Source organism: Anomaloglossus baeobatrachus, chromosome 2, assembly GCF_048569485.1.
Source record: "Anomaloglossus baeobatrachus isolate aAnoBae1 chromosome 2, aAnoBae1.hap1, whole genome shotgun sequence".
NCBI lineage: Eukaryota > Metazoa > Chordata > Amphibia > Anura > Aromobatidae > Anomaloglossus > Anomaloglossus baeobatrachus.
Genome location: NC_134354.1, coordinates 123990896 through 124016474, shown reverse-complemented (window position 1 = coordinate 124016474; position 25579 = coordinate 123990896). Strand labels below are relative to the sequence as shown.

Here is a 25579-nt window from a genome sequence, read left to right as displayed (position 1 = left end):
GACGCAGATGAAACTGCGCAAAAGGAACTGCTTCCATTGCTGCTACCATCTTCCCTAGGAAGTGCATGAGGCGCCTCAAGGGGTGCGACTGGCCCTGCAGGAGAGATTGCACCCCTGTCTGTAGCGAGCACTGTTTGTCCAGTGGAAGTTTCACTATCGCTGAGAGAGTATGAAACTCCATGCCAAGATATATTAGTGATTGGGTCGGGGTTAGATTTGACTTTGAAAAGTTGATGATCCACCCGAAACTCTGGAGAGTCTTCAGTGCCACGTTCAGGCTGTGTTAAGTAGATCGTCTAAATACGGGATCACAGAGTGACCTTGCGAGTGCAGGACTGCTACTACTGCTGCCATGACCTTGGTGAAGACCCGAGGGGCTGTCGCCAGCCCGAAAGGTAGAGCTACGAACTGCAGGTGTTCGCTTCCTATAACGAAGCGTAGAAAACGCTGATGCTCTGGTGCAATCGGCACGTGGAGATAAGCATCCTTGATGTCTATTGATGCTAGGAAATCTCCTTGAGACATTGAGGCGATAACGGAGCGGAGAGATTCCATCCGGAACCTCCTGGTTTTTACGTGTTTGTTGAGCAGCTTTAGATCCAGGACGGGACGGAACGACCCGTCTTTCTTTGGCACCACAAACAAATTGGAGTAAAAACCGTGGCCTTGTTCCTGAAGAGGAACGGAAGTCACCACTCCTTCCGCCTTTAGAGCGGACACCGCTTGCAGCAGAGCATCGGCTCGGTCGGGCGGTGGAGAAGTTCTGAAGAAACGAGTTGGAGGACGAGAGCTGAACTCTATCCTGTACCCGTGAGACAGAATGTCTCTCACCCAACGGTCTTTGACCTGTGACAGCCAAATGTCGCCAAAGCGGGAGAGCCTGCCACCGACCGAGAATGCGGAGAGAGGAGACTGAAAGTCATGAGGAAGCCGTCTTGGTAACGGTTCTTCCGGCTGGCTTTTTTGGGCGTGATTGAGTCCGCCAAGAATCTGAGCTCCTCTGATCCTTTTGAGTCCTTTTGGACGAGTAGAATTGGGACCTGCCTGAGCCTCGAAAGGACCGAAAACCAGACTGTCCCCTCCTCTGTTGGGGTTTGTTTTGTCTGGGTTGCGGTAAGGCTGAATCCTTACCCTTGGAGTGTTTAATGATTTCATCCAAACGCTCACCAAACAATCGGTCACGAGAAAAAGGCAAACTGGTTAAGCACTTCTTGGAAGAAGAATCTGCCTTCCATTCTCTCAACCACAGGGCTCTGCGTAAAACCACGGAGTTGGCTGACGCCACCGCCGTACGGCTCGTAGAGTCTAGGACAGCATTAATCGCGTAAGACGCGAATGCAGACATTTGAGAGGTCAATGGTGCCACCTGCGGAGCAGATGTACGTGTGACCGTGTCGACCTGTGTAAGGCCAGCTGAAATAGCTTGGAGTGCCCATACGGCTGCGAATGCTGGCGCCAACGACGCTCCAATAGCTTCATAGATGGATTTTAACCAGAGCTCCATCTGTCTGTCAGTGGCATCTTTAAGTGCCGCCCCATCTTCCACTGCAACTAGAGATCTGGCTGCAAGCCTGGAGATTGGAGGGTCCACCTTGGGACACTGTGTCCAGCCCTTGACCACGTCAGGGGGAAAAGGATAGCGCGTATCCTTAAGCCGTTTGGAGAAACGCTTATCTGGATAAGCGTGGTGTTTCTGGATTGCGTCTCTAAAGTCAGAGTGGTCCAGAAAAGTGCTTAATTTACGCTTGGGATACCTGAAATGGAATTTCTCCTGCTGTGAAGCTGCCTCCTCCGCAGGAGGAGCTTGTGGAGAAATATCTAACATCTTATTGATGGACGCTATAAGATCATTCACTATGGCGTCACCATCCGGGGTATCCAGATTGAGAGCGGCCCCAGTATCAGAATCCTGATCAGTTACATCCGCCTCATCACACAGAGTCGTCCCGCTGGGACCCTGACCAGTGTGATGAAGTTGAGGGTCGCTCATAGCGAGCCCGCTTAGGTTGTCTGGGACTGTCGTCCGAGTCAGAGCCGTCACCCTGGGGTGCATGTGACACCCCCGGAGCTAGGAAGTGTTCCAGCTGAGGGGGACCAGGGGGCAATGTACCAACAGTGCCCATGGTCTGAGTTACTGGTCTAGACTGCAATGATTCAAGAATTTTAGACATAGTCATAGACAATCTGTCAGCAAAAGCTGCAAACTCCGTCCCTGTCACCTGGACAGCATTCACAGGTGGTTCTCCCTGGGTCACCTCTAGCAGAGGCCCCGGCTGAGCAATTGCCACAGGGGCCGAGCACTGCACACAATGGGGGTCAGTGGAACCTGCCGGTAGAGCAGCCCCACATGCGGTACAGGCAGCACATAAAGTCCGTGCCTTGGCACTTTTGCTTTTTGCGGACGACATGCTGTTGTCTCCTTGAGAAATCTAAGGAGGGTATATAGCAGAAAATCACCAGCGACCGTACAGTGTAAAGTATTGCCAGCACAAAATACAAAGTACACTATGGCACAAGTGGGGGAGAGCCCTTGAGGGCTGCTTACCGCCCGCTGAAAAGCGGGTGTGAGGTCGTAGAATCCCTTGTCTGGGTCTCCCAGCCTCCCCTCTGCAGCTCAGCGTGCAGGCAGGAATGGCTGCCGGCGTCCTGTGAAGAGGGGCGGACCGTGGGCGTGCCACAAACAAAAGTGCGGGAAACTGCGTCCCACTGTGCCTAGTGTGAGGGCTGGAGTATGTAAAACAGACTCCAGCTCTTAGCGCTGCTGGTCTGTACAGCGTCCCGCCCTCCTCCTGACTGGCAGGTCTGGGGGCGGGAACGATACGAACTAGGCCGCAAAAGCCGGGGACTGTAGTAATCTAGCGCGGCCGTCATATATGCACGGCCAGCGCGGAAGTCCCCGGCGCACCACAAATCCCAGCCGCGACGCAGTAAACACTGACCCCAGCGGCCGGATCGGCCGATCGTACTAAGTCTCCTCACTCAGCAGAGCTGTAGTGAGTAACGGCACAAGCGCAGCAGCGCTGTTTACCCCGGCGCACTAACACACCCAGCAATGCTGCAGTGTGCGTGCGGTAAGCACGGGGACACGGAGTACCTTAATGAAGCAGGGTCCTGTCCCTGAGGAAACTCCGCTCCGTATCCAGCAGATCCTCCAGGGGCTGTGGATGGAGCACGGTCTCAGTGCCCGGAGACCGGTCAAGTCCCACTTCACCCAGAGCCCTAATGGGGATGGGGAAGGAATCAGCATGTGGGCTCCAGCCTCCGTACCCGCAATGGGTACCTCAACCTTAACAAACACCGCCGACCGCAAGTGGGGTGAGAAGGGAGCATGCTGGGGGCCCCCGTATGGGCCCTCTTTTCTTCCATCCGACATAGTCAGCAGCTGCTGCTGACTAAACAGTGGAGCTATGCGTGCATGTCTGACCTCCTTCGCACAAAGCATAAAACTGAGGAGCCCGTGATCCCACGGGGGGGGGTGTATAGCCAGAAGGGGAGGGGCCTTACACTTTTAAGTGTAATACTTTGTGTGGCCTCCGGAGGCAGTAGCTATACACCCAATTGTCTGGGTCTCCCAATTAGGAGCGACAAAGAAATATATTCTTTAAACACTTGTATGACAGAGAACAAGTAATATCTAGAACATTTTGGATTTTACAAAAACAAAACAAAGTCCCCAAAAATCATGACCAAAAAAAATAAAATAAATAATAATTTGTATATTTGAAGAGGAGGGGTGGGGTGTTTGGGAATTTAATACCTGTAATTTAGTGTTATAACTCAGTTATATTGTATTAAGAGTCTACATGGTATTGTTATTAAAACTAATAGAGAGAATTGGAAAAAGTTGTATATCTACACTTTACAATATTCAACCATAAACTTTAAAGTCACATCTGGGTGCAGCATTAAGTAACTTTAAGAAAAAAAAAACACCTCTGCTGCAAAAATGCTTAGACGTGATCAAGTATAATTCTTTAGACAAAACTTAAACTAGGCAGTCTAAAGCCCGCTTTACACGCTGCAATGTATCTTACAATGTGTCGGCGGGGTCACGTTGTAAGTGATGCACATCTGGCATCGTAAGTACATTGCAGTGTGTGACAGGTACGTGCGATTGTGATTGAATGTTAAAACGTTCATCGCATATACATCTTACCTGTCTCTAGAATTGCACATCAGGTTGTTCATCGTACCCGGGGTAGCACACATCGCAGTGTGTGACACCCCGGGAACGATGAGCAGATCTTACCTACGTCCGGCGGCTCCCAGCCCACAATGCGGAAGGAAGGAGGTGGACGAGATGTTTACGTCCCGCTCAGCTCCGCCCCTCCGCTTCTATTGGCCGGCTGCCGCGTGACGTCGATGTGACGCCGAACGTCCCTCCCACTCCAGGAAGTGGACGTTCACCACCCACATCGAGGTCGTATGGACGGGTAAGTACGTGTGACGGGAATTAATCGTTTGTGCGGCACATTCAACAAATTGAACGTGCCACACATACGATAGGGGCGTTGCAAATCGCATATGATATTGTATGCGAAATTGCAATGTGTAAAGCAGGCTTTAAAATACAAAATTGATCAAATCACTCTAATTTTAAGATGGTTAGAGTAACCTTAGACTAGACAATCATTGGACTTTATGCCAGAAATGTACACTCTTTTGGTGTATATTTGGTGCATTGTATAGCTTGTGAAGCCTTGCCTTTTTCAGAAAGGCCATGCCACCCAGAACAAGACAAAGAATCACGAACAATAAGCTATTGGGGCACTAGTACTGTCGATGTAACAACTGAGAGATGCCTTGGTGAAGAGACATATTCGTGGAGACATTAATAATTTAAAGACTTTAGACATGTGACCGTCGAACAATCCCTCCTTCAAGGGGGAGGTGCGTTCAGCATCACAGCGACGTCACAAAATGGCCGCCCAATAGAAGAGGAGGGGAGGAGATGAGCGGCCGGAATATGCCGCCCACCTCCTTCCTTCTTCATTGCCAGTGGATGCAGGTAAGGAGATGTTCGTCGTTCCTGCAGTGTCACACATAGCCATGTGTGATGCCGCAGGAACGATGAACAAGCAGCGGCATGCACCACCAACGATATTATGAAAAGGAGCGACGCGTCAACGATCAACGATTTTTGACGTTTTTGCGATCATTGATCGTCGCTCCTAGCTGTCACACGCTGCGATGTCGCTAACGATGACGGATGTGCGTCACAAACACCGTAACCCCGACGATATATCGTTAGCGATGTCGCAGCATGTAAAGCATCCTTTGGAGTCTCAGTCATGGCTGTAATTGCTTCCACAGCCACTCATTTAACTTCCGGCGCCACTTATTAGCCTCATACATATTCACCGATTTCCCCGCCCAGCAGAGTCTGATTGGTTGCAGTCAGACAGGGCCCTCACCTTGAGTGGCAGCGTGTCTGACAGCTTTCAATCACAGACCCTGTCTGTGGGTCTATATCTTGGTATAAAAAAAAATAAAAAATAAAAATTGGCAAAGGTCCTACCATATTATGAAGCCCAGCACCCAAAGCATATAGCTACAGGCTGTAGCCTCCAGCCGTGCACTTATCTTTGCTCTTTGGCAACTCTTCAGATTAATTATTTTCATTCCCCCATCTGAAATGTGCCATGAAACAACTGGTTTACAGTGAAATTATGTGTTTTTCACTTAGGGATTATGGCACAAAAAGTGTTATTTTTCAATTAAGTGGCAGGATTGCTTTCTAATTTCTTATAGATGTCAGCTTTTCATGACTTTCCATGGCTTTTTGCGACTCTGACATATCTTCAATACTTTTTCTCTATGTCATTTTTCAGTATTACACATAACTTAATTTATGGACAGCTATAGTTTGATTTCTTTACCTGCGTGGATTATATAGGTTGTTACTGACATCTGGTGAGAATTGCATGCCAATAGCACCTTTAGAAATATATTTAGAAAATTGAAAGGTCAAACATTGCGTTTTGTAATCTGCTTGTGTCTAAATATGGTTTGCATCCCCTATACTAAAATTTTGCAACTCTGTTGCAGCCAAATTCTTTAGTCCCCCCCCTTCTTCTTCTTCAAAGTGCCATCACTTTTTATTTTTCTGTCTATATAGCTGTATGAGGGCTTGTTTTCTTGAGGGAAAAGGAAAATTGTAGCTTTGACTGATGTTGTACCATACAATGTCCTGGAAATTTGGAAGTAAATTCCATGCTGGAAAAGTAGCTGCCCACATTTCAAGATTGAGGACACAAAGAAATGGGTAATGTTTACGACTGTAGAGCCAGTGATCGGGCAAGGAGACAATGCAGCAGAATAAAGACATATGCTTACTTTGTTCCAAAGGAAAGATATCCAGCTACACCCATCTACTGTTCAGAGAAGTCTGTCCAGAAGTGGTCTTCATTGAAGATTTATGGCAAAAAGTCACATATGGAAACAAAGCGAAGTGACTCAGTTAGGCCTAAGCCACACGGCGAGAAAATCGGTGCGAGTGGAGTGCGATAAAACATCGCATTCCTCTCGGACCAATTCTAGCCTGTGTGTCAGCACACATGAGCAATTATTTTCTCAGCCCTAATCGGACCGAGAAAACAAATCACAGCATGCTGCGATTGTAATGTGAGACTCTTTCTCTCGCACCCATTAAAGTGAATGGGGCGAGAGAAAAATCGCACTGCACTCGCGGTACATCGGTGTACTGCCAGTGTAGTGCGAGAATGGCAATAGCCAACTACGGAGGAGAGAGGGAGAGAAATCCCTCCCTCCCCTCCTCCGTGCCGGCCCGCCCCCCACAGCTGAGGTCTGCTCACATGATCGGACCTCAGATGCAGGCACACTCGTAAGACACTCGGCTCCTGCTGTGCTGCCAGCACGAGCAGAGTCATGCGAGCATCGCAGTAGTGCCCCGTGTGGCCCCAGCCTTATGCATGAAAACATAGCAAGTGGGGTACAGAAAAATAGCAGGTGCTTTGGACTGATAAGAAAATTTGACATATTTGGCTGCAACAGAAGGCGGTTTATTTGACAAAGGACTGGAAAGAGGTATAAGAAAGTGTATCTGAAGACAGGTGGAGGGTCCTGACAAGTTTGGGGCTGCATTTCAGCAAATGGAGTTGGGGATTTGGTCAAAATTAAAGGGGTTATCCGGCTTATTTTGCGAAGTTTTGTTTATTGCACTATTGGGCTACATTGGGGCAGGTAAGTAGAGTGATTACTTATCTGCCCTGCTGTCAGCCCCTCTCCCCCGGCTAAGAGCAGTCATGTGACGGCTCCTGCCGTGATTTTGCCGCTTCCTATGAGGTCATGATGACAGGGCAGGAGCTTATGCTCTCCATGTAGACGGGCATCACTGGAGATGTAATGTAGCCACCTTGCTGGGCAGGTACAGTGCGCCGGAGTCCCCGCCCCCTTGCACACATTCTCCCCACATTCCTTCTCTCCCCTGCCACTGTTGTGGGGCCTGTGACCTGGGGGAGGGGCCTGGAGGCAGCTGCCCACAGTGTCACCGCCAGAACCTCCCCCGCTCAGGATCTCACTTCAAATGTATCGGCATCACAGATGCCGATACACTTCACAGCAATGATGAGAGGCAACGCTGCGCTGCTTCTCATCATTGTCCCACTGTCTGCTCTGACAGTTCAGTACAGCGGTGACATCACTACTGTGCTGATATGGACAGAGCAGACAGCGGGTAAACGAGCAGCAGCGGCGGGGACTGGGGAAGGGAAGTATTTATGTATTGCCTAAACGGTGGTGTGTGGGGGACTGCAGAGCGACATGGGGGGGGGGCTGCAGAGCCCTATGTGGTGGGGCCTGCAATGCCCTATGTGGAGCTGTTATTTCCAATGTTGGAGTGATGAGAGGTCAGTGCTGGGGCAGAATACTGACAGCCAATGAATGTGCAGAGGGCGGGGCTGGACAGTGAGGCCGGTGGTGCCAGATCTGACTGAGTTTGGCGCAGGAAAATGTCATGTTTGGTTGAGCTACAGGTAAACAAAGAGCTGCAGAGAGTAAAGGGATTATTCAATTCATAAAAAATATGTAGGGGTGTTTTATATGACAATACAGCACAGATTAGCTTAAAAAACAATATTTGAATTTATGTCGGACAACTCCTTTAATGGTGTCTTCAATACTGAGAAATAAAGATAGATACTTCTCCATCATGCAATAACAACAGATCACCACCTGATTGGCTCCAAATTTATTCTGCAGCAGAACAAGGACTCAAAACATACAGCCAATGTCATTAAGAACCATCTTTAGTGTAAATAAAAACAAGAATTCCTGAAGTGATGATATCACCCCCACAGAGCCCTGATCAACATTATCACTGTGTGGATTACATAAAAAGAAAGAACGATTTTTACAAGCTACGTCCTCAGAAGATCTGTGGTTAATTCTCCAAGATGTTTGGAACAATCTCACTGCCAACATCCTTTGATAACTGCGTCCAAGTGTAACAAAGAATTTATGCTGTAGTAAAGGCCCCGTCACACTAAGCAACATCGCTAGCAACATCGCTGCTAACGAACAACTTTTGTGACGTTGCTAGCGATGTTGCTGTGTGTGACATCCAGCAACAACCTGGCCCCTGCTGTGAGGTCGTTGGTTGTTGCTGAATGTCCTGGGCCATTTTTTAGTTGTTGCTGTCCCGCTGTGAAGCACAGATCGCTGTGTGTGACAGCGAGACAGCAACAACTAATGTGCAGGCAGCAGGAGCCGGCTTCTGCGGAGGCTGGTAACCAATGTAAACATCGGGTAACCAAGAAGCCCTGTCCTTGGTTACCCGATATTTACCTTTGATACCAGCCTCCGCCGCTCTCACTGCCTGTGCTGCCGGCTCCTGCTCTGTGCACATGTAGCTGCAGCACACATCGGGTTAATTAACCCGATGTGTGCTGTAACTAGGAGAGCAAGGAGCCAGCGCTAAGCAGTGTGCGCTGCTCCCTGCTCTGTGCACATGTAGCTGCAGCACACATCGGGTTAATTAACCAGATGTGTGCTGTAACTAGGAGAGCAAGGAGCCAGCGCTCAGTGTGCGCTGCTCCCTGCTCTCTGCACGTGCGGTGGTAACCAAGGTAAATATCGGGTTTGTTACCCGATATTTACCTTAGTTACCAAGCGCAGCATCTTCCACGCAGCGCTGGGGGCTTGTCACTGGTTGCTGGTGAGCTCACCAGCAACTTGTGTAGCGACGCTCCAGCGATCCCTGCCAGGTCAGGTTGCTGGTGGGATCGCTGGAGCGTTGCAGTGTGACATCTCACCAGCAACCTCCTAGCAACTTACCAGCGATCCCTATCGTTGTTGGGATCGCTGGTAAGTTGCTTAGTGTGACGGTACCTTTAGGGTAAAGTGTTGGTCACACCAAATACTGATTTGTTTTAGATTTCAAGTTTGTTCATTCACTCTGCATTTTGTGAATTGTTAAAAATAAACTTGTATTTTTTTTGTAAAAAAACACATTTTTACTTTGTAGCATTTTTCTACACCTTACTAAAACCTTTGCACTGTACTGTGCTTGCAATTGTTAGAGAATATCAGTAGCTGTGTCAAATGAAGATTCATAAACTGAAAATGTAATTTAGTCTGTGTTGTAATAAGTAACACATTATGTTTTCGTATAGTGCTTAATAGCATTGTACTTCAGTGTTAATCAATTGGAACCACTTTATTAGCGCCCAAAGTCAATTTAACTTAAGGGTTTAGGCCGCTTTACACACTGCGATATCGGTACAGATATCGCCAGCATGCGTACCCGCCCCCATCGTTTGTGCGACACGGGCCAATCGTTGCCCGTGTCGCACAACATCGCTCGGACCTGTCACACGGATATACCTTCCCTGCGACGTCGCTGGGACCGGCGAACCGCCTCCTTTCTAAGGGGGAGGTTCGTTCAGCGTCACAGCGACGTCACAGCAGCGTCACTGAACCGCCGCACAATAGAAGCGGAGGGGCGGAGATGAGCGGGACGTAACATCCCACCCACCTCCTTCCTTCCGCATTGTGGCCGGGACGCAGGTAAGGTGAGGTTCCTTGTTCCTGCGGTGTCACACGGAGCGATGTGTGCTGCCGCAGGAGCGAGGAACAACTTTGTTACTGCTGCAGTAACGATATTTGAGAATGGTCCCCCATGTCACCGATGAGCAATTTTGCACGTTTTTGCGATGATGCAAAAATCGCTCATAGGTGTCACACGCAACGGCATCACTAAAGTGACCGGATGTGCGTCACAAATTCCGTGACCCCAACGAGATCACTTAAGCGATGTCTTAGTGTGTAAAGCCCGCTTTAGTCTGAAAGCAAAGAGTAATTTCATTAAAATCCCCATCTATTTGATGCTATAAATCTAAGCTATTTTCTAATATACTTGTATTAAAAATTACCTACAGTTCTTTAGCTACACTAACTACTGATGACGAATAGTTTGAGTCTCCCAGCATGCATTGGGATTCTCTAACAATCTGTCATCAGGGGGCATTGTCTGACAGTGACCGTATCCTCTATCCCCTCCCTGAAACAAAGCATCACGACGGGACAGACAAACCAGCCCCTGAAACGAGGTAGAGAAATTAAAAAAAAAAAAAAATTACATTTATTTTTTTTGGTCGCCACAACATTGTATTAAATTTAACAACAGGTGATCAAAACAGTGCGTCTACGCAAAAATGGTAGAATTAAAAACGTCAGCTCAAAATGCAAAAAGTAAGCAGTCACTGAGCCCTAGATCCTGAAAAGAAGGGAATTTTGTTACTTACCGTAAATTCCTTTTCTTCTAGCTCCTATTGGGAGACCCAGACGATTGGGTGTATAGCACTGCCTCCGGAGGCCACACAAAGCATTACACTAAAAAGTGTAAGGCCCCTCCCCTTCTGGCTATACACCCCCAGTGGGATCACTGGCTCACCAGTTTTAGTGCAAAAGCAAGAAGGAGGAAAGCCAATAACTGGTTTAAACAAATTCACTCCGAAGTAACGTCGGAGAACTGAAAACCGTTCAACATGAACAACATGTGTACCCGAAAAACAACCAAAAATCCCGAAGGACAACAGGGCGGGTGCTGGGTCTCCCAATAGGAGCTAGAAGAAAAGGAATTTACGGTAAGTAACAAAATTCCCTTCTTCTTCGGCGCTCCATTGGGAGACCCAGACGATTGGGACGTCCAAAAGCTGTCCCTGGGTGGGTAAAGAAATACCTCATGTTAGAGCTGCGAAGACAGCCCTCCCCTACGGGGAGGCAACTGCCGCCTGCAGGACTCTTCTACCTAGGCTGGCGTCCGCCGAAGCATAGGTATGCACCTGATAATGTTTGGTGAAAGTGTGCAGACTCGACCAGGTAGCTGCCTGGCACACCTGTTGAGCCGTAGCCTGGTGTCGTAATGCCCAGGACGCACCCACGGCTCTGGTAGAATGGGCCTTCAGCCCTGATGGAACCGGAAGCCCAGCAGAACGGTAGGCTTCAAGAATTGGTTCTTCGATCCATCGAGCCAGGGTGGCCTTAGAAGCCTGCGACCCTTTGCGCTTACCAGCGACAAGGACAAAGAGTGCATCCGAGCGGCGCAGGGGCGCCGTGCGGGAAATGTAGATTCTGAGTGCTCTCACCAAATCCAACAAATGTAGATCCTTTTCATACCGATGAACTGCATACGGATAAAAGGAAGGCAAGGAGATATCCTGATTAAGGTGAAAAGAGGATACCACCTTAGGGAGAAACTCCTGAATGGGGCGCAGCACTACCTTGTCCTGGTGGAACACCAGGAAAGGAGCTTTGCATGACAGCGCTGCTAGTTCAGACACTCTCCGAAGAGACGTGACCGCTACCAGAAAAGCCACTTTCTGTGAGAGTCGAGAAAGTGACACATCCCTCAGGGGCTCGAAAGGCGGCTTCTGGAGAGCAACAAGGACCTTGTTTAGATCCCACGGATCTAACGGCCGCCTGTACGGAGGTACGATATGACACACCCCCTGCAGGAACGTGCGCACCTTAGAAAGTCGCGCTAGACGCTTCTGAAAAAACACGGATAGTGCCGAGACTTGCCCTTTAAGGGAGCCGAGCGACAAGCCCTTTTCCAACCCAGATTGCAGGAAGGAAAGAAAGACAGGTAACGCGAATGGCCAGGGGGATACTCCTTGTGCAGAGCACCAGGATAAGAAAATCTTCCACGTCCTGTGGTAGATCTTAGCAGAAGTGGACTTCCTAGCCTGTCTCATGGTGGCCACGACCCCTTGGGGTAAGCCTGAAGACGCTAGGATCCAGGACTCAATGGCCACACAGTCAGGTTCAGGGCCGCAGAATTCCGATGGAAAAACGGCCCTTGGGACAGTAAGTCTGGACGGTCTGGTAGTGCCCACGGTTGGCCGACCGTGAGATGCCACAGATCCGGGTACCACGACCTCCTCGGCCAGTCTGGGGCGACGAGTATGACGCGGCCGCAATCGGATCTGATCTTGCGTAACACTCTGGGCAGGAGTGCCAGAGGTGGAAACACATAAGGGAGCCGGAACTGCGACCAATCTTGCACTAAGGCGTCTGCCGCTAGAGCTCTTTGATCGCGAGACCGCGCTATGAAGGTCGGGACCTTGTTGTTGTGCCGAGACGCCATTAGGTCGACGTCCGGCACCCCCCAGCGGCGGCAGATTTCCTGAAACACGTCCGGGTGAAGGGACCATTCCCCTGCGTCCATGCCCTGGCGACTGAGGAAGTCTGCTTCCCAGTTTTCTACGCCCGGGATGTGAACTGCTGATATGGTGGATGCTCTTTCCTCCACCCACATCAGAATCCGCCTGACTTCCTGGAAGGCTTGCGGACTGCGTGTCCCTCCTTGGTGGTTGATGTATGCCACCGCTGTGGAGTTGTCCGACTGAATTCGGATCTGCTTTCCTTCCAGCCACTGCTGGAAGGCTAATAGGGCAAGATACACTGCCCTGATTTCCAGAACATTGATCTGAAGTGTGGACTCCTACTGAGTCCACGTCCCTTGAGCCCTGTGGTGGAGAAAAACTGCTCCCCACCCTGACAGACTCGCGTCTGTCGTGACCACTGCCCAGGATGGGGGCAGGAATGATCTTCCCTGCGATAATGAGGTGGGAAGAGGCCACCATTGCAGAGAGTCCTTGGCCGTCTGAGAAAGGGAGACTTTCCTGTCTAGGGAAGTTGTCTTCCCGTCCCATTGGCGGAGAATGTCCCATTGAAGTGGGCGCAGATGAAACTGCGCGAACGGGACTGCCTCCATTGCTGCCACCATCTTCCCAAGGAAGTGCATGAGGCGCCTTAAGGGGTACGACTGACCCTGCAGGAGAGACTGCACCCCTGTCTGTAGTGACCGCTGCTTGTCCAGCGGAAGCTTCACTATCGCTGAGAGAGTATGAAACTCCATGCCAAGATACGTTAGTGATTGAGTCGGTGCCAGGTTGGACTTTGAAAAGTTGATGATCCACCCGAAAGTCTGGAGAGTCTCCAGCGCAACATTCAGGCTGTGTTGGCATGCCTCTTGAGAGGGTGCTTTGACAAGTAGATCGTCTAAGTAAGGGATCACCGAATGTCCCTGAGAATGCAAGACTGCTACCACTGCCGCCATGACCTTGGTGAAAACCCGTGGGGCTGTCGCCAGACCGAATGGCAGAGCTACGAACTGGAGATGGTCGTCTCCTATCACGAAACGTAGAAAACGTTGGTGCTCTGTAGCAATCGGCACGTGGAGATAAGCATCCTTGATGTCTATTGATGCAAGAAAATCTCCTTGAGACATTGAGGCAATGACGGAGCGGAGGGATTCCATCCGGAACCGCCTGGCGTTCACATGCTTGTTGAGGAGCTTTAGGTCCAGAACAGGACGAAACGAGCCGTCCTTTTTTGGAACCACGAAGAGATTGGAGTAAAAACCTTGCCCTTGTTCCTGCAGAGGAACAGGGATCACCACTCCTTCTGCTTTTAGTGAGCACACCGCTTGCAGAAGGGCATCTGCTCGGTCGGGATGTGGGGAGGTTCTGAAGAACCGAGGCGGAGGACGAGAACTGAATTCTATCCTGTACCCGTGAGACAAAATGTCTGTTACCCACCGGTCTTTGACCTGTGGCAGCCAAATGTCGCAAAAGCGGGAGAGCCTGCCACCGACCGAGGATGCGGAGGGATGAGGCCGAAAGTCATGAGGCAGCCGCCTTGGAAGCGGTTCCTCCGGTTGCTTTCTTGGGGCGTGAATGAGCCCGCCAGGAATCTGAGCTCCTTTGCTCCTTCTGAGTCCCTTTGGACGAGGAGAATTGGGTCTTGCTGGAGCCTCGAAAGGACCGAAACCTCGACTGCCACTTCCTCTGTTGAGGTTTGCTTGATCTGGGCTGGGGTAAGGAGGAGTCCTTACCCTTGGATTGCTTAATGATTTCAGCCAATTGTTCACCAAACAGTCTATCTACAGATAGTGGCAAGCTGGTTAAACATTTTTTGGAAGCAGAATCCGCTTTCCATTCCTTTAACCACAAGGCTCTGCGCAAGACAACAGAGTTGGCAGACGCAATTGAGGTACGGCTTGCAGAGTCCAGGACAGCGTTGATAGCGTAAGTCGCAAACGCAGACATTTGCGAGGTTAGGGACGCTACTCGCGGCACTGCTGGACATATGATAGAGTCCACCTGTGCCAGGCCAGCTGAAATAGCTTGGAGTGCCCACACGGCCGCGAATGCTGGAGCAAACGACGCGCCGATAGCTTCATAGACAGACTTTAACCAAAGGTCCATCTGTCTGTCATTGGCATCTTTAAGTGAAGCCCCATCTTCCACTGCAACTATGGATCTAGCTGCAAGCCTGGAGATTGGGGGGTCCACCTTTGGACACTGGGTCCAGCGTTTGACCACGTCAGGGGGAAAGGGATAACGTGTATCCTTAAGACGTTTGGAGAAACGCTTATCTGGGTAAGCATGGTGTTTCTGGACTGATTCTCTGAAGTCAGCGTGGTCCAGAAAAGTACTCAGTTTAGGCTTGGGATACCTGAAATGGAACTTCTCCTGCTGTGCCGCTGCCTCCTCTGCAGAAGGGGCAGGGGGAGAAATTTCCAATAGACTATTGATGGCCCCTATAAGGTCATTTACCATGGCGTCACCATCAGGAGTATCCAGATTGAGAGCGGTTTCAGGATTAGACTCCTGATCCCCCTCCTCTGTCTCATCATGTAGAGACTCTTCCCGCTGAGACCCTGATCCGCGTGATGACGTGGAGGGTCTCTCCCAGCGAGCACGCTTAGGCTGCCTGGGACTGTCATCTGAATCAGAGCCGTCAGGCTGAGATGCCTGGGACCCCCTTGAAGCCCGGATTAACTCCAACTGAGGGGGACCGGGGAACATTGCCGCAGCAGTGTCCATGGACTGAGTAACTGGCCTGGCCTGCAAGGTCTCTAGGATTTTTGTCATAGTGACAGACATCCTGTCAGCAAAAACTGCAAACTCTGTCCCCGTCACCGGGACAGGGTTCACCGGCGACTCTGCCTGGGCCACTACCACCATAGACTCCGGCTGACGAAGTGGCACAGGGACCGAACATTGCACACAATGGGGGTCATTGTAACCTGTCGGTAGATCAGCCCCACAAGCGGCACAAGCAGCGCTCACAGCCTGTGTCTTGGCACCCTTGCGTTTTGCAGATGACATGTTGTCTTCTCCTCAGAGCAATTGGGGTATACAGCCAAGAAGCGACCTTACAGTGCAAAATATATATATATATGGTACAGAGAAAAAGTACACAAATATAACACTGTGGCACTAGTGGGGCCAGCACTTAAGTGCTGCTTACCGCCCGCTTAACGCGGGTGTGTGGTCGCCAGAAATCCCTTGTCTGGGTCTCCCAGAGCCTGTGTCCGTTCTCCAGCCAGACTGCATGTAGGAATGGCTGCCGGCGTCCTATGGAGAGGGGCGGGCCCTGGGCGTGTGCAGACAAAGAGCGGGAAGCCTGCGTCCCACTGTGCTCAGTGAGAGGGCTGGAGCATGTAAATAAGACTCCAGCCCTCGGCGCTGATGAATCGTACAGCGTCTCTCCCTTGCCCTGATTGACAGGGTGGGGGCGGGAACGAAGCGGAGCAAGGCCGCAGAAGCCGGGGACTAAATTTATAAGCGACGCCGTCGTAAAAGCACGGTCGTCGCTAAGTCCCCGGCGCACTACAAGTCGCAGCCGCGCCGCCGCTCTAGGGGCGGCCGGCGCGGCAGTCCCCAACACATAAAGTCACTCAGAAAACTGTAGTGACTGTAACCCCAGCGCTCAGCGCTACTGTCCCCGGCGCACTAGCACACCCAGCAAGCCTGGAGTGTGCGCGGCCTGTACATACGGGGACACAGAGTACCTTAATGTCGCAGGGCCTTGTCCCTGAACGGTACACAGCTCCGCATCCAGCAGGTTCCATGGGTCTGTGGATGGAGCCCGGCCTCAGGGCTTGGGGGCCGGTAAGATCCCACTTCCTCAGAGCCCCTCAGGGGGATGGGGAAGGAAAGCAGCATGTGGGCTCCAGCCTCCGTACCCGCAATGGGTACCTCAACCTTAACAAACACCGCCGACATAAAGTGGGGTGAGAAGGGAGCATGCTGGGGGCCCTAGTATGGGCCCTCTTTTCTTCCATCCGACATAGTCAGCAGCTGCTGCTGACTAAACAGTGGAGCTATGCGTGGATGTCTGACCTCCTTCGCACAAAGCAGAAAACTGGTGAGCCAGTGATCCCACTGGGGGTGTATAGCCAGAAGGGGAGGGGCCTTACACTTTTTAGTGTAATGCTTTGTGTGGCCTCCGGAGGCAGTGCTATACACCCAATCGTCTGGGTCTCCCAATGGAGCGCCGAAGAAATGAGAATGCTACGGGTGTCGGAAAATGGTGTCAAAAACGTAAACTACTACAAAATTATATATCACACACAGGTCCAAAAGTAGGTGGACAGTATGTGTAATAAGGTCATGAAACATGGTGTGAAGTGAAACTGACTCAGTTGCCCTTAGCAACCAATCAGATTCCACATTTCATCTTCCAAAGAGTTTGTGAGAAATGAAAATTGGAATCTGATTGGTTGCTAAGGGCAACTGAGTCACTTTCACTTTACACCGTGCGTCATGACCCTATTACACATATATATGATTTTTTTTTCCATCATTAAGGGCTCACTCACACTTGCGCTATTTTGACGCAAACGGAATCCGTCAGTAATGTAGTACAGTTCATTTATTTACAGTGGAAGCGCGACATCATGTGGACACAAGCGGGTACTGCATGACACACACGCGCGCCATAGTAACGCGCTTCCACTGTAAATATATGAACTGTACTACATTAGTGACGGATTCCGTTTGCGTCAAAATAGCGCAAGTGTGAAACTAGCCTTAGATAAACGTAAAAAGTATACCATATTTTCCAGCGTATAAGACGACTTTTTAACCCCTTAAAATCTTCTCAGAAGTCGGGGGTCGTCTTATACGGCGGTGCACGGTGCCGTCGTTTACACACAAAAGATTCTCACCTGTCCTCCATTCCTGCGGTGCCTCCAGCTGTTTCTTGCAGTCCGCAGGCACAGGCCCCTCAGTGATAGCATCTAGTGCTAGTGTTCACCCTGCCCCCATTGCAGAGGATGGGCGTTTCTTGCCCTCTTGTGCTCATTTGGGAGTTTGCCTTTGAGTATTTAAAATGTGTCTAATGTATGTATAGTGACCTATGACTAAAGACTTTTTATTTATTGTCCGAAACGTGTAAGGTGCCCCTATGCGTGCTCTCTCAAGTTTTGGATCCGTTGGATTTTAAATATCTAATACATCTTTGATATTTTAATATACTGGATTGTGGTGCTGGGTCCACTCTTCACTCCTTCTCAGCTATATACCAGCCTGGCCGGCCGGGAGGACCACGAGTACCTGCAAGTCCTGGAGCGCAGTTGCCTATGGTAAGCTGAAGTCTTGTTACTTTTTTTTTTTCAAACAAAAGTACAACTCATCCCACAACAAGCCCTCGTATGGCAATGTTGACGGAAAAAATAAAAAAGTTATGGCTCTTGGAAGAAAAAGGAGGAGAAAAAAACAAAAAAAAACAAACCAAACAACACTAAATAGCTGGGGGAGGGGGTAAAGGGGTTAATAATATCAAATGATCAACTTACCTCCAACATTTATAGCTTCTAGTTTCTTAAAAGGAAAAATATCCAAATAGTCCACAAGGGCAGCAGTGTGTATCACAACATCTACGCCTTTAACAGCTGACAAAATCTGGTTAACATCCGTAAGGTCTCCTTTAATAAGGGTAATGGTGGTAGACTCTACAAATTTGAAATAAAAGACAGTGAAGTAGAAGGTGAAAAAGAATCCAGGACAACAGGAATACAACAGGGACAAAGTCAATGACACCGAGAATGATATTTCCCATTACACTGAGGACATAACATCACGAGGTCAAAAGAGCCTATACCACAGTTGTAGCATGCAGATCAATGAATAGTATACAGTGGAACCTTGGTTAAGGAGAACAATCCGTTCTGGGAGTGTGCTTGTTAACCAAGTTACTTGTTCAGCAAAGCAAGATTTCCCATAGGAAATCATTGCAATGCAGACAATTCGTTCCACAACTTGTTAAATGTCCCATCCTGGTCCCCTATTGTGTCATATCACACATGCACAAACACGCACAAACACACACAAACCCACACAAACACACGCACATATTATGCTCACCTTACCTTCCATTCCATCGCCGGTCTCCTGCCTGAGACTTGCTGTTCTCCGGTGCGGGCCGTGTATCGGGTTACCATAACAACGAGGGAGGAACTTCCAGCCAGCGCGCTGACATCAAAGGCAGAGCCGCTTGCCTCTGATTGGCCAGCGCGCTGCCTTTGAGTAGCGGTGACAGGAAGTTCCTGCTTTGTCGCTATAGATGCCAATGCACAGCCTGGAGTGGAGCGGAGCGGCGAACTACAGGACCCAGGAGGCCGACGATGAAACGGAAGGTACACATATTATGCTCACCTTACCTTCCGTTCCACTGCCGGCCTCATGGTACTTTTAGTTCGCCGCGAGCACGTCGCGATGTACCCGGGAACTACAAGAACCATGAGCCCGGCGGTGGAACGGAAGGTAAGGTGAGCATAATACTGTATGTGTGTGCGTGCACGTGCGTGTGAGTTTGTGCGTGCTTGTGTGTGTTTGTGTGGACTGCAAATGCGGGTCAGAGCGCGGTGGATGGACGAAACTGGAAGTGTATGAGGTGAGTATTTTGCTCGCACAGCAAGGCTTTCTCGTAAACCGGGTTACAAATTTACAGAAAGCTTTGCTTGTTAAGAGAAATTTCGTTGAGTGGGTTACTCGTTAAGCCAGGTTCCACTGTATTCTCGTATTATACTACAAACACATGGACAGTTCAGATGAGCAATGTGACTGATAATCTGGACAATCAATACAATGGGGTAGGTTTTACTAATCTGATCTAATTGAGACATTGTATATGGAGACTGGACAGTCTACACATGAGCAAAATGTATCACATGGTTCATTCTGTTTGATAAACTAGTGAATCTTCACACTTTAAAGTAACCATCTATTATTTTCTTAATTTGGATCAGTTTTGTCTTTTGTTGTTGTTTAACCCTTTAGTGACGGAGCTAATTTTCACCTTAATGACCAGACCAAATTTTGCAATTCTGACCAGTGTCACTTCATGAGGTTATAACTCTGGAACGCTTCAACGGATCCCGGTGATTCTGAGACTGTTTTTTCGTCACATATTGGACTTAATGTTAGTACCAAATTTAGGACAATATTTTTTGCGTTTATTTATGGAAAAAAATTGAATATTGGCAAAAATTTTGAAAATTTAGCAATTTTCAACTTTTGAATTTTTATATCGTTAAACCAGAGATTTCTGTGACAGAAAATAGTTAATAAATAACATTTCCCACATGTCTACTTTACATCAGCACAATTTTGGAAACAAATTTTTTTTTGTTAGGAAGTTAGAGGGGTTCAAAGTTTATCTGCGATTTCTCATTTTTACATCAAAATTTACAAAACCATTTTTTTAGGGACCACATCACATTTGAAGTGACTTCAATAGGCCTAGATGACAGAAAATACCCAAAAGTGACACCATTCTAAAAACTGCACCCCCCAAAGTACTCAAAACCACATTCGAGAAGTTTATTAACCCTTCAGGTGCTTCACATGAACAAAAGCAATGTGGAATTAAAAAAAGCAAAAATTAAATATTACCTAAAAATGTTGCTCTAACCCAAATTTATTCACTTTTAGAAGAAATAGCACAACAAAATGGACCCCAAAACTTGTTCCCCACTTTCTTATGAGTGCGCCGATACCCCACATGTGGTCAGAAACCTCTGTTTGGACAAATGGGAGGGCTCGGAACAGAAGGAGCAATATTTGAATTTTGGAAAGCAAATTTGGCTGAAATAGATTGCGGGCACCATGTTGCATTTACAGGTCCGCTAAGGTACCTAAACAGAAGAAACCCCTCACAAGTGACACAATTTTAGAAACTAGACCCCTCAAGGCTTCTATCTAGGGGTATAGTGAGCATTTTAGATCCACAGGTACTTCACAGATTTTGTTAACGTTACGTTGTCATATTGAAAATTTTAATAATTTTCTCAAATGTTGCTTTAGCATCAATTTTCTCACTTTTTCAAGAGGTAATTCCAAAAATTTGACCTCAAAGTTTGTTAACCACTTTTTTATGAGCGCGGTGATACCTCACATGTGGTCTGAAACCTTTGTTTGGACAAATGGGAGGGCTTGGAACGAAAGGAGCAATATTTGAATTTTGGAAAGGAAATTTGGCTGAAAAAGATTGCGGGCACCATGTCACATTTGGAAGACCCCTAAGGTACCTAAACAGCAGAAACCCCGCACAAGTGACCCCATTTTGGAAACTAGGCCCCTCAAGGAATTTATCTAGATGTTTGGTGAGTACCCTGAACCCCCAGGTGCTTCACAGAATTTTATAACGTTGAACCATGAAAAAAAAAAAAAAAAAAAAATTTTACCACAAAATTGTTATTTCAACCAGGTAGCTTTTTTTTTACAAGAGTAAAAGGAAAAAATTCAGCATAACATTTATTGTGCAATTTCTCCTGAGTTTGGCGATACCTTATATGTGGTGGAAATCAACTGTTTGGGCGCATGGCAGGGCTCGGAAGGGAAGGAGTGCCATTTGACTGCAAAATTGGCTGGAATCAATAGCGGACGCCAGGTTGCATTTGGAGAGCCCCTGAGGTGCCTAAGCAGTGGAGGTCCCCCACAAGTGACCCCATTCTGGAAACAAGACACCTCAAGGCTTTTATCTAGGTGTATAGTGAGCAGTTTGAATCACCGAATACTTCACAGAATTTGATAAGCTTAGGTTGCCATATTGAAAATTTTCATTTTTTTCACAAAAATGTTGCTTCAGCATCAAATTTCTCACTTTTTCAAGAGACAACAACAAACCGTGGACCCAACAGGTTATTATCCAATGTCTTATGAGCACAGGGATACCCCACATGTGGCCAAAAACCTCTGTTTGGATAAATGGGAGGGCTTGGAATGGAAGGAGCACCATTTGAATTCTGGAAAAGTTGAAATAAATTGCGGGCACCATGTCACATTTGCAGGGCCCCTTGGGTACCTATACATTAGAAACCCCCCACAAGTGACCCCATTTTAGAAACTGGATTTTATTCAGGAGTATAGTAAGCATTTTGAATCCACAGGTACTTCACAAAAATGTTGCTGTAGCAACAAATGTCTCACTTTTAGGCTATGTGGCCATGATCCAGCGACACGGCGTCTAGTACACAGTGTCAGCCTCCTGCAGAGATGTGAGTGTTGTCCACGGGAGAACGCAGCTGCCCATGCCCACGATTTGGGTTCAGGCCGCTGTGGAGCTCTATGCTACCTGCAGAGAACACTCATCTCCGCAGCATAAATTGACATGCTGAGGCTCGGGAAGCTGCGCCACAGGTCGGTTTATGCTGCGGAGAAAAGAAGCACATTGGGCAAGCACATTGGGCATGGGATTTCTAAAAATCCTTCCACTGTGCTTCTACTGCACAACGCAGCACTATGGACACAGGGACACACTATGGACACACTCTGCGCCCAAAACGCTGCAAATCCAGATTATGGGCGCACAGCCTAAAATGCTACAATGGATGAATGGATAGATGTCAAACATATATAACGTCCCACCCCCTGCATATTCTAAGCTGGCGCCCTTTAGTGCCTTTCATGTGGCACTAAAGGGTGCCTAGCCTTGTATTTAGCCCCCCAAAAAATTAATAATTAAAATAAACGACGTAGGGTCCCCCCTATTTTTGATAGCCAGCTAGGGTAAAGCAGACAGCTGTAGCCTGCAAACCACAGCTGACAGCTTCACCTTGTCTGGTGATCAATTTGGAGGGCTCCCCAGGCGTTTTTTTAAAAAAAAAAAAAAACGTGGGGTCCCCCCCAAATTAGATCACCAGCCAAGGTGAAGCGGACAGCTGGGGTCTGGTATTCTCAGGGTGGGAAGAGCCATGGTTATTGGACTCTTCCCAGCCTAAAAATAGCAGGCCGCAGCCGCCCCAGAAGTGGCGCATCCATTAGATGCGCCAATACTGGCGCTTCGCCCCAGCTCATCCCGCGCCCTGGTGCGGTGGCAGACGGGGTAATATATGGGGTTGATACCAGCTGTAATGTCACCTGGCATCAAGCCCTGGGGTTAGTGATGTCACGGCATCTGAACAGATACCCGACATCACTAACCCAGTAAGTAATAGAAAAAATAAAGACAAAAAAAAATTTATTTGAAAAAACACTCCCCGAAACATTCCTATTTCCCCAATTTATTGAAAATAAAGAAATTCCGGTCGCTGTAATCCATTTTGGAGGTCCCACGCCAACTCTGGATCTTCTAGAATATGGAGGGCACGTTCAGGGAACGTATCCCCCATTTTCTGGAAGAGCAAGCTCTCCATGAGCAGTGTGGGCGCAGTAATCTGAGAATTACTGCACTCACACTGCCCCGGTCCAACTTAAGGCAGAGTGACCTGCAGTAACCTCATTCCAGAATATGAGGGGCACGCTCACAGAACGTACCCCCCATTTTCTGGAACAGCAGCCTCTCCATGTGAGGACCACACTCCTCACATGGAGAGACTGCTGATTACTGCACTCACTCTCCCCCGGTCCACAGTGGAGCAGCCTGTGCAGCAGCGACGTCAGCGTCCCAGGGATCCAGCTGACAGCCGCTGTCTGCGCATGCGCCGCCAGCATTCAAGAAGGAGGCGGCGTGATCGCGGGACGGATCACCAGACAGGTAACGTATGACCGGGGGCTGGGGGGGGGGGGGGGGTGACGGGGGGTGACCTAGCGGGACACCTTTCTGTCGCATGTGACGTGTCACATGCGGCAGAAAGAGCAGAATGAATGCGGCCGCGCGCCGCCATCTTCCACGCTCCGGAGGGGGGAGGGGGGAGGCGGCTCTGGAGACCGGAGGGGGCTCCGGGGACCAGAGATCTCCGGTGTACCGGAGGAGGGGTCAGGGGGAGGACATTTCCCTCCGATCTGAAATGTTTGATCATTTCAGATCGGAGGGAAATGACTGCAGAGCCGGCGGCGGCGGGAGTTTTCTGTGCGCTTCGGCGCCATTTTGAGTGCTCCGGAGGGGGGGTAGGGGTGGTGGGGGGACTCTCCGGTATCGGGGGCTTTGGGGGCACTAGGGGTTTAGATTTCTTTCTCATCTGACATGTTTGATCATGTCAGATGAAAAAGAAATCAGTTTTACCGGCCATTTCTTTTTTTTTCATGTGTTCGTCGGTATACAGTGTATACCGCCGATCATATGATCGGGGTCCAAAAAAAACACCCCGATTCATGAAACCCCCGAGATTTTCGGTTGCTGGGGGGCGCTACAGGGTTTTTTCGGGCCGCCGCTTTAAAGCGGCGGAACAGAATAAGTACCCTGTTTTGCCGCCGCTTTAAGTCGTACGGCTGTCGTTATGAGGTTAAATAAAGCGGTTTTGTTTTTCATACTTCCTGGTATTTGGTTTTGACCAAACTTTATTGATACAATCAGGGTCGGACTGGGGTGTGAGGGGCCTACCAGGGAAATTGCCTCTAGGGGCCCACACTATGGCTACTATGAATGTTTTTTATTACTTGTACATTTTCGGCTTCTCTCAGTATAACGTGCGCCTTTTAGCAAACTCTACAGTGCGCAGAAGAGCCCTGTCCTGTGCCTGCAGATAGCACAGGATTTCTTGTAGCCTCTAATTTATTGTAGTTAATAATGGAATCTGTTATTACAGTCATTCGCAGTTTTTCTTGCACACGGACATTCCTTGTCCTAGGAAAACCACCAAATCCATCAGCCAAAATATATATTCAAAGAGAAGCAGAATGTTATCCAGCATCTTCACATGGAAAAGATTACTAACATTAATCCCCCTCTGCCGACATCTATCCACCATATAGAGTGCATGCCCAGCCGTCCACGATCTGTGTTTGCAGCATGTTGGCTGTAGCATGGTTCAGCTGCATCCAAAACGCTGCGGTAAGTACAAGCAGAGTGGATAGATTTCTAGAAATCCCGTGCCCAATGATATTCTTTTTTCCGCAGCAAACACTGACCTGCGGATCTTCTTTCTAGACCGCAGCATGTCAATTGTTTGCTGCGTAATCGCATGCTCCTCCGTAGGGAGAACACAAGTGAAATACCGCAGCGCACTGAAGCCCGATTGTGGGTACTGACAGCTGCGGTCTCCTGCAGAGGAGACGCGCGGCTCCGCAGGTCAGGACCCGCTGTGGGGAGTCCTGATCGTGGACACATACCCTAAGGGGTACTTTGCACACTACGATATTGCAGGTGCGATGTTGGTGGGGTCAAATCGAAAGTGACGCACATCCGGCGTCGCTGTCGATATCGTAGTGTGTAAAACCTTTTTGATACGATTAACGAGCGCAAAAGCATCGTTATCGTATGATCGGTGCAGGCTCCGACATTTCCATAATGCCGATGCAGCAACAGTACGATGTTGTTCCTCGTTCCAGCAGGCAGCACACATCGCTGTGTGTGAAGCCGCTGGAGCGAGGAACATCTCCTACCTGAGTCCCGGCTGCAATGCAGAAGAAAGGAGGTGGGCGGGATGTTTGTCCCGCTCATCTCCGCCCCTCCGCTCCTATTGGCCGCCTGCCGTGTGATGTTGCTGTGACGCCGCACGACCCGCCCCCTTAGGAAGGAGGCGGGTCGCCGGCCAGAGCGACGTCGCAGGGCAGGCGAGTGCATGTGAAGCTGCCGTAGCGATAATGTTCGCTACGGCAGCAATCACAAGATATCGCAGCTGCGACGGGGGCGGGGACTATCGCACTCGGCATCGCAAGCATCGACTTGCGATGTTGTAGTGTGCAAAGTACCCCTAAGAGTCAGTATGTGGAGGTGTGAAGCATTACCACCCAATACACTTTTCCATTTGGAGACTCTGGTGAATATTTGTCTTCACTATAGTTTCTAAACTAGTTTTACATGTTGAATTAACCCTTTACTAGTCCTGTGTATTCTAACAACACTGCTCTATAGACAGATCAGGCTTTTTTTTTTTTTACAT

General features: G+C 49.0%; 1 protein-coding gene across 1 annotated transcript in view; it reads right to left on the bottom strand.

Annotated features, from left to right (window-relative positions):
* Positions 1–25579, bottom strand: part of LOC142284916 (3 beta-hydroxysteroid dehydrogenase type 7-like) — a 91500-nt gene that overhangs the window by 47942 nt on the left and 17979 nt on the right. The window contains exon 4 of the mRNA XM_075333241.1: positions 18113–18268. Within this exon, the coding sequence (XP_075189356.1) occupies positions 18113–18268 (156 nt within the window). The remainder of the gene's footprint in view (positions 1–18112; positions 18269–25579) is intronic.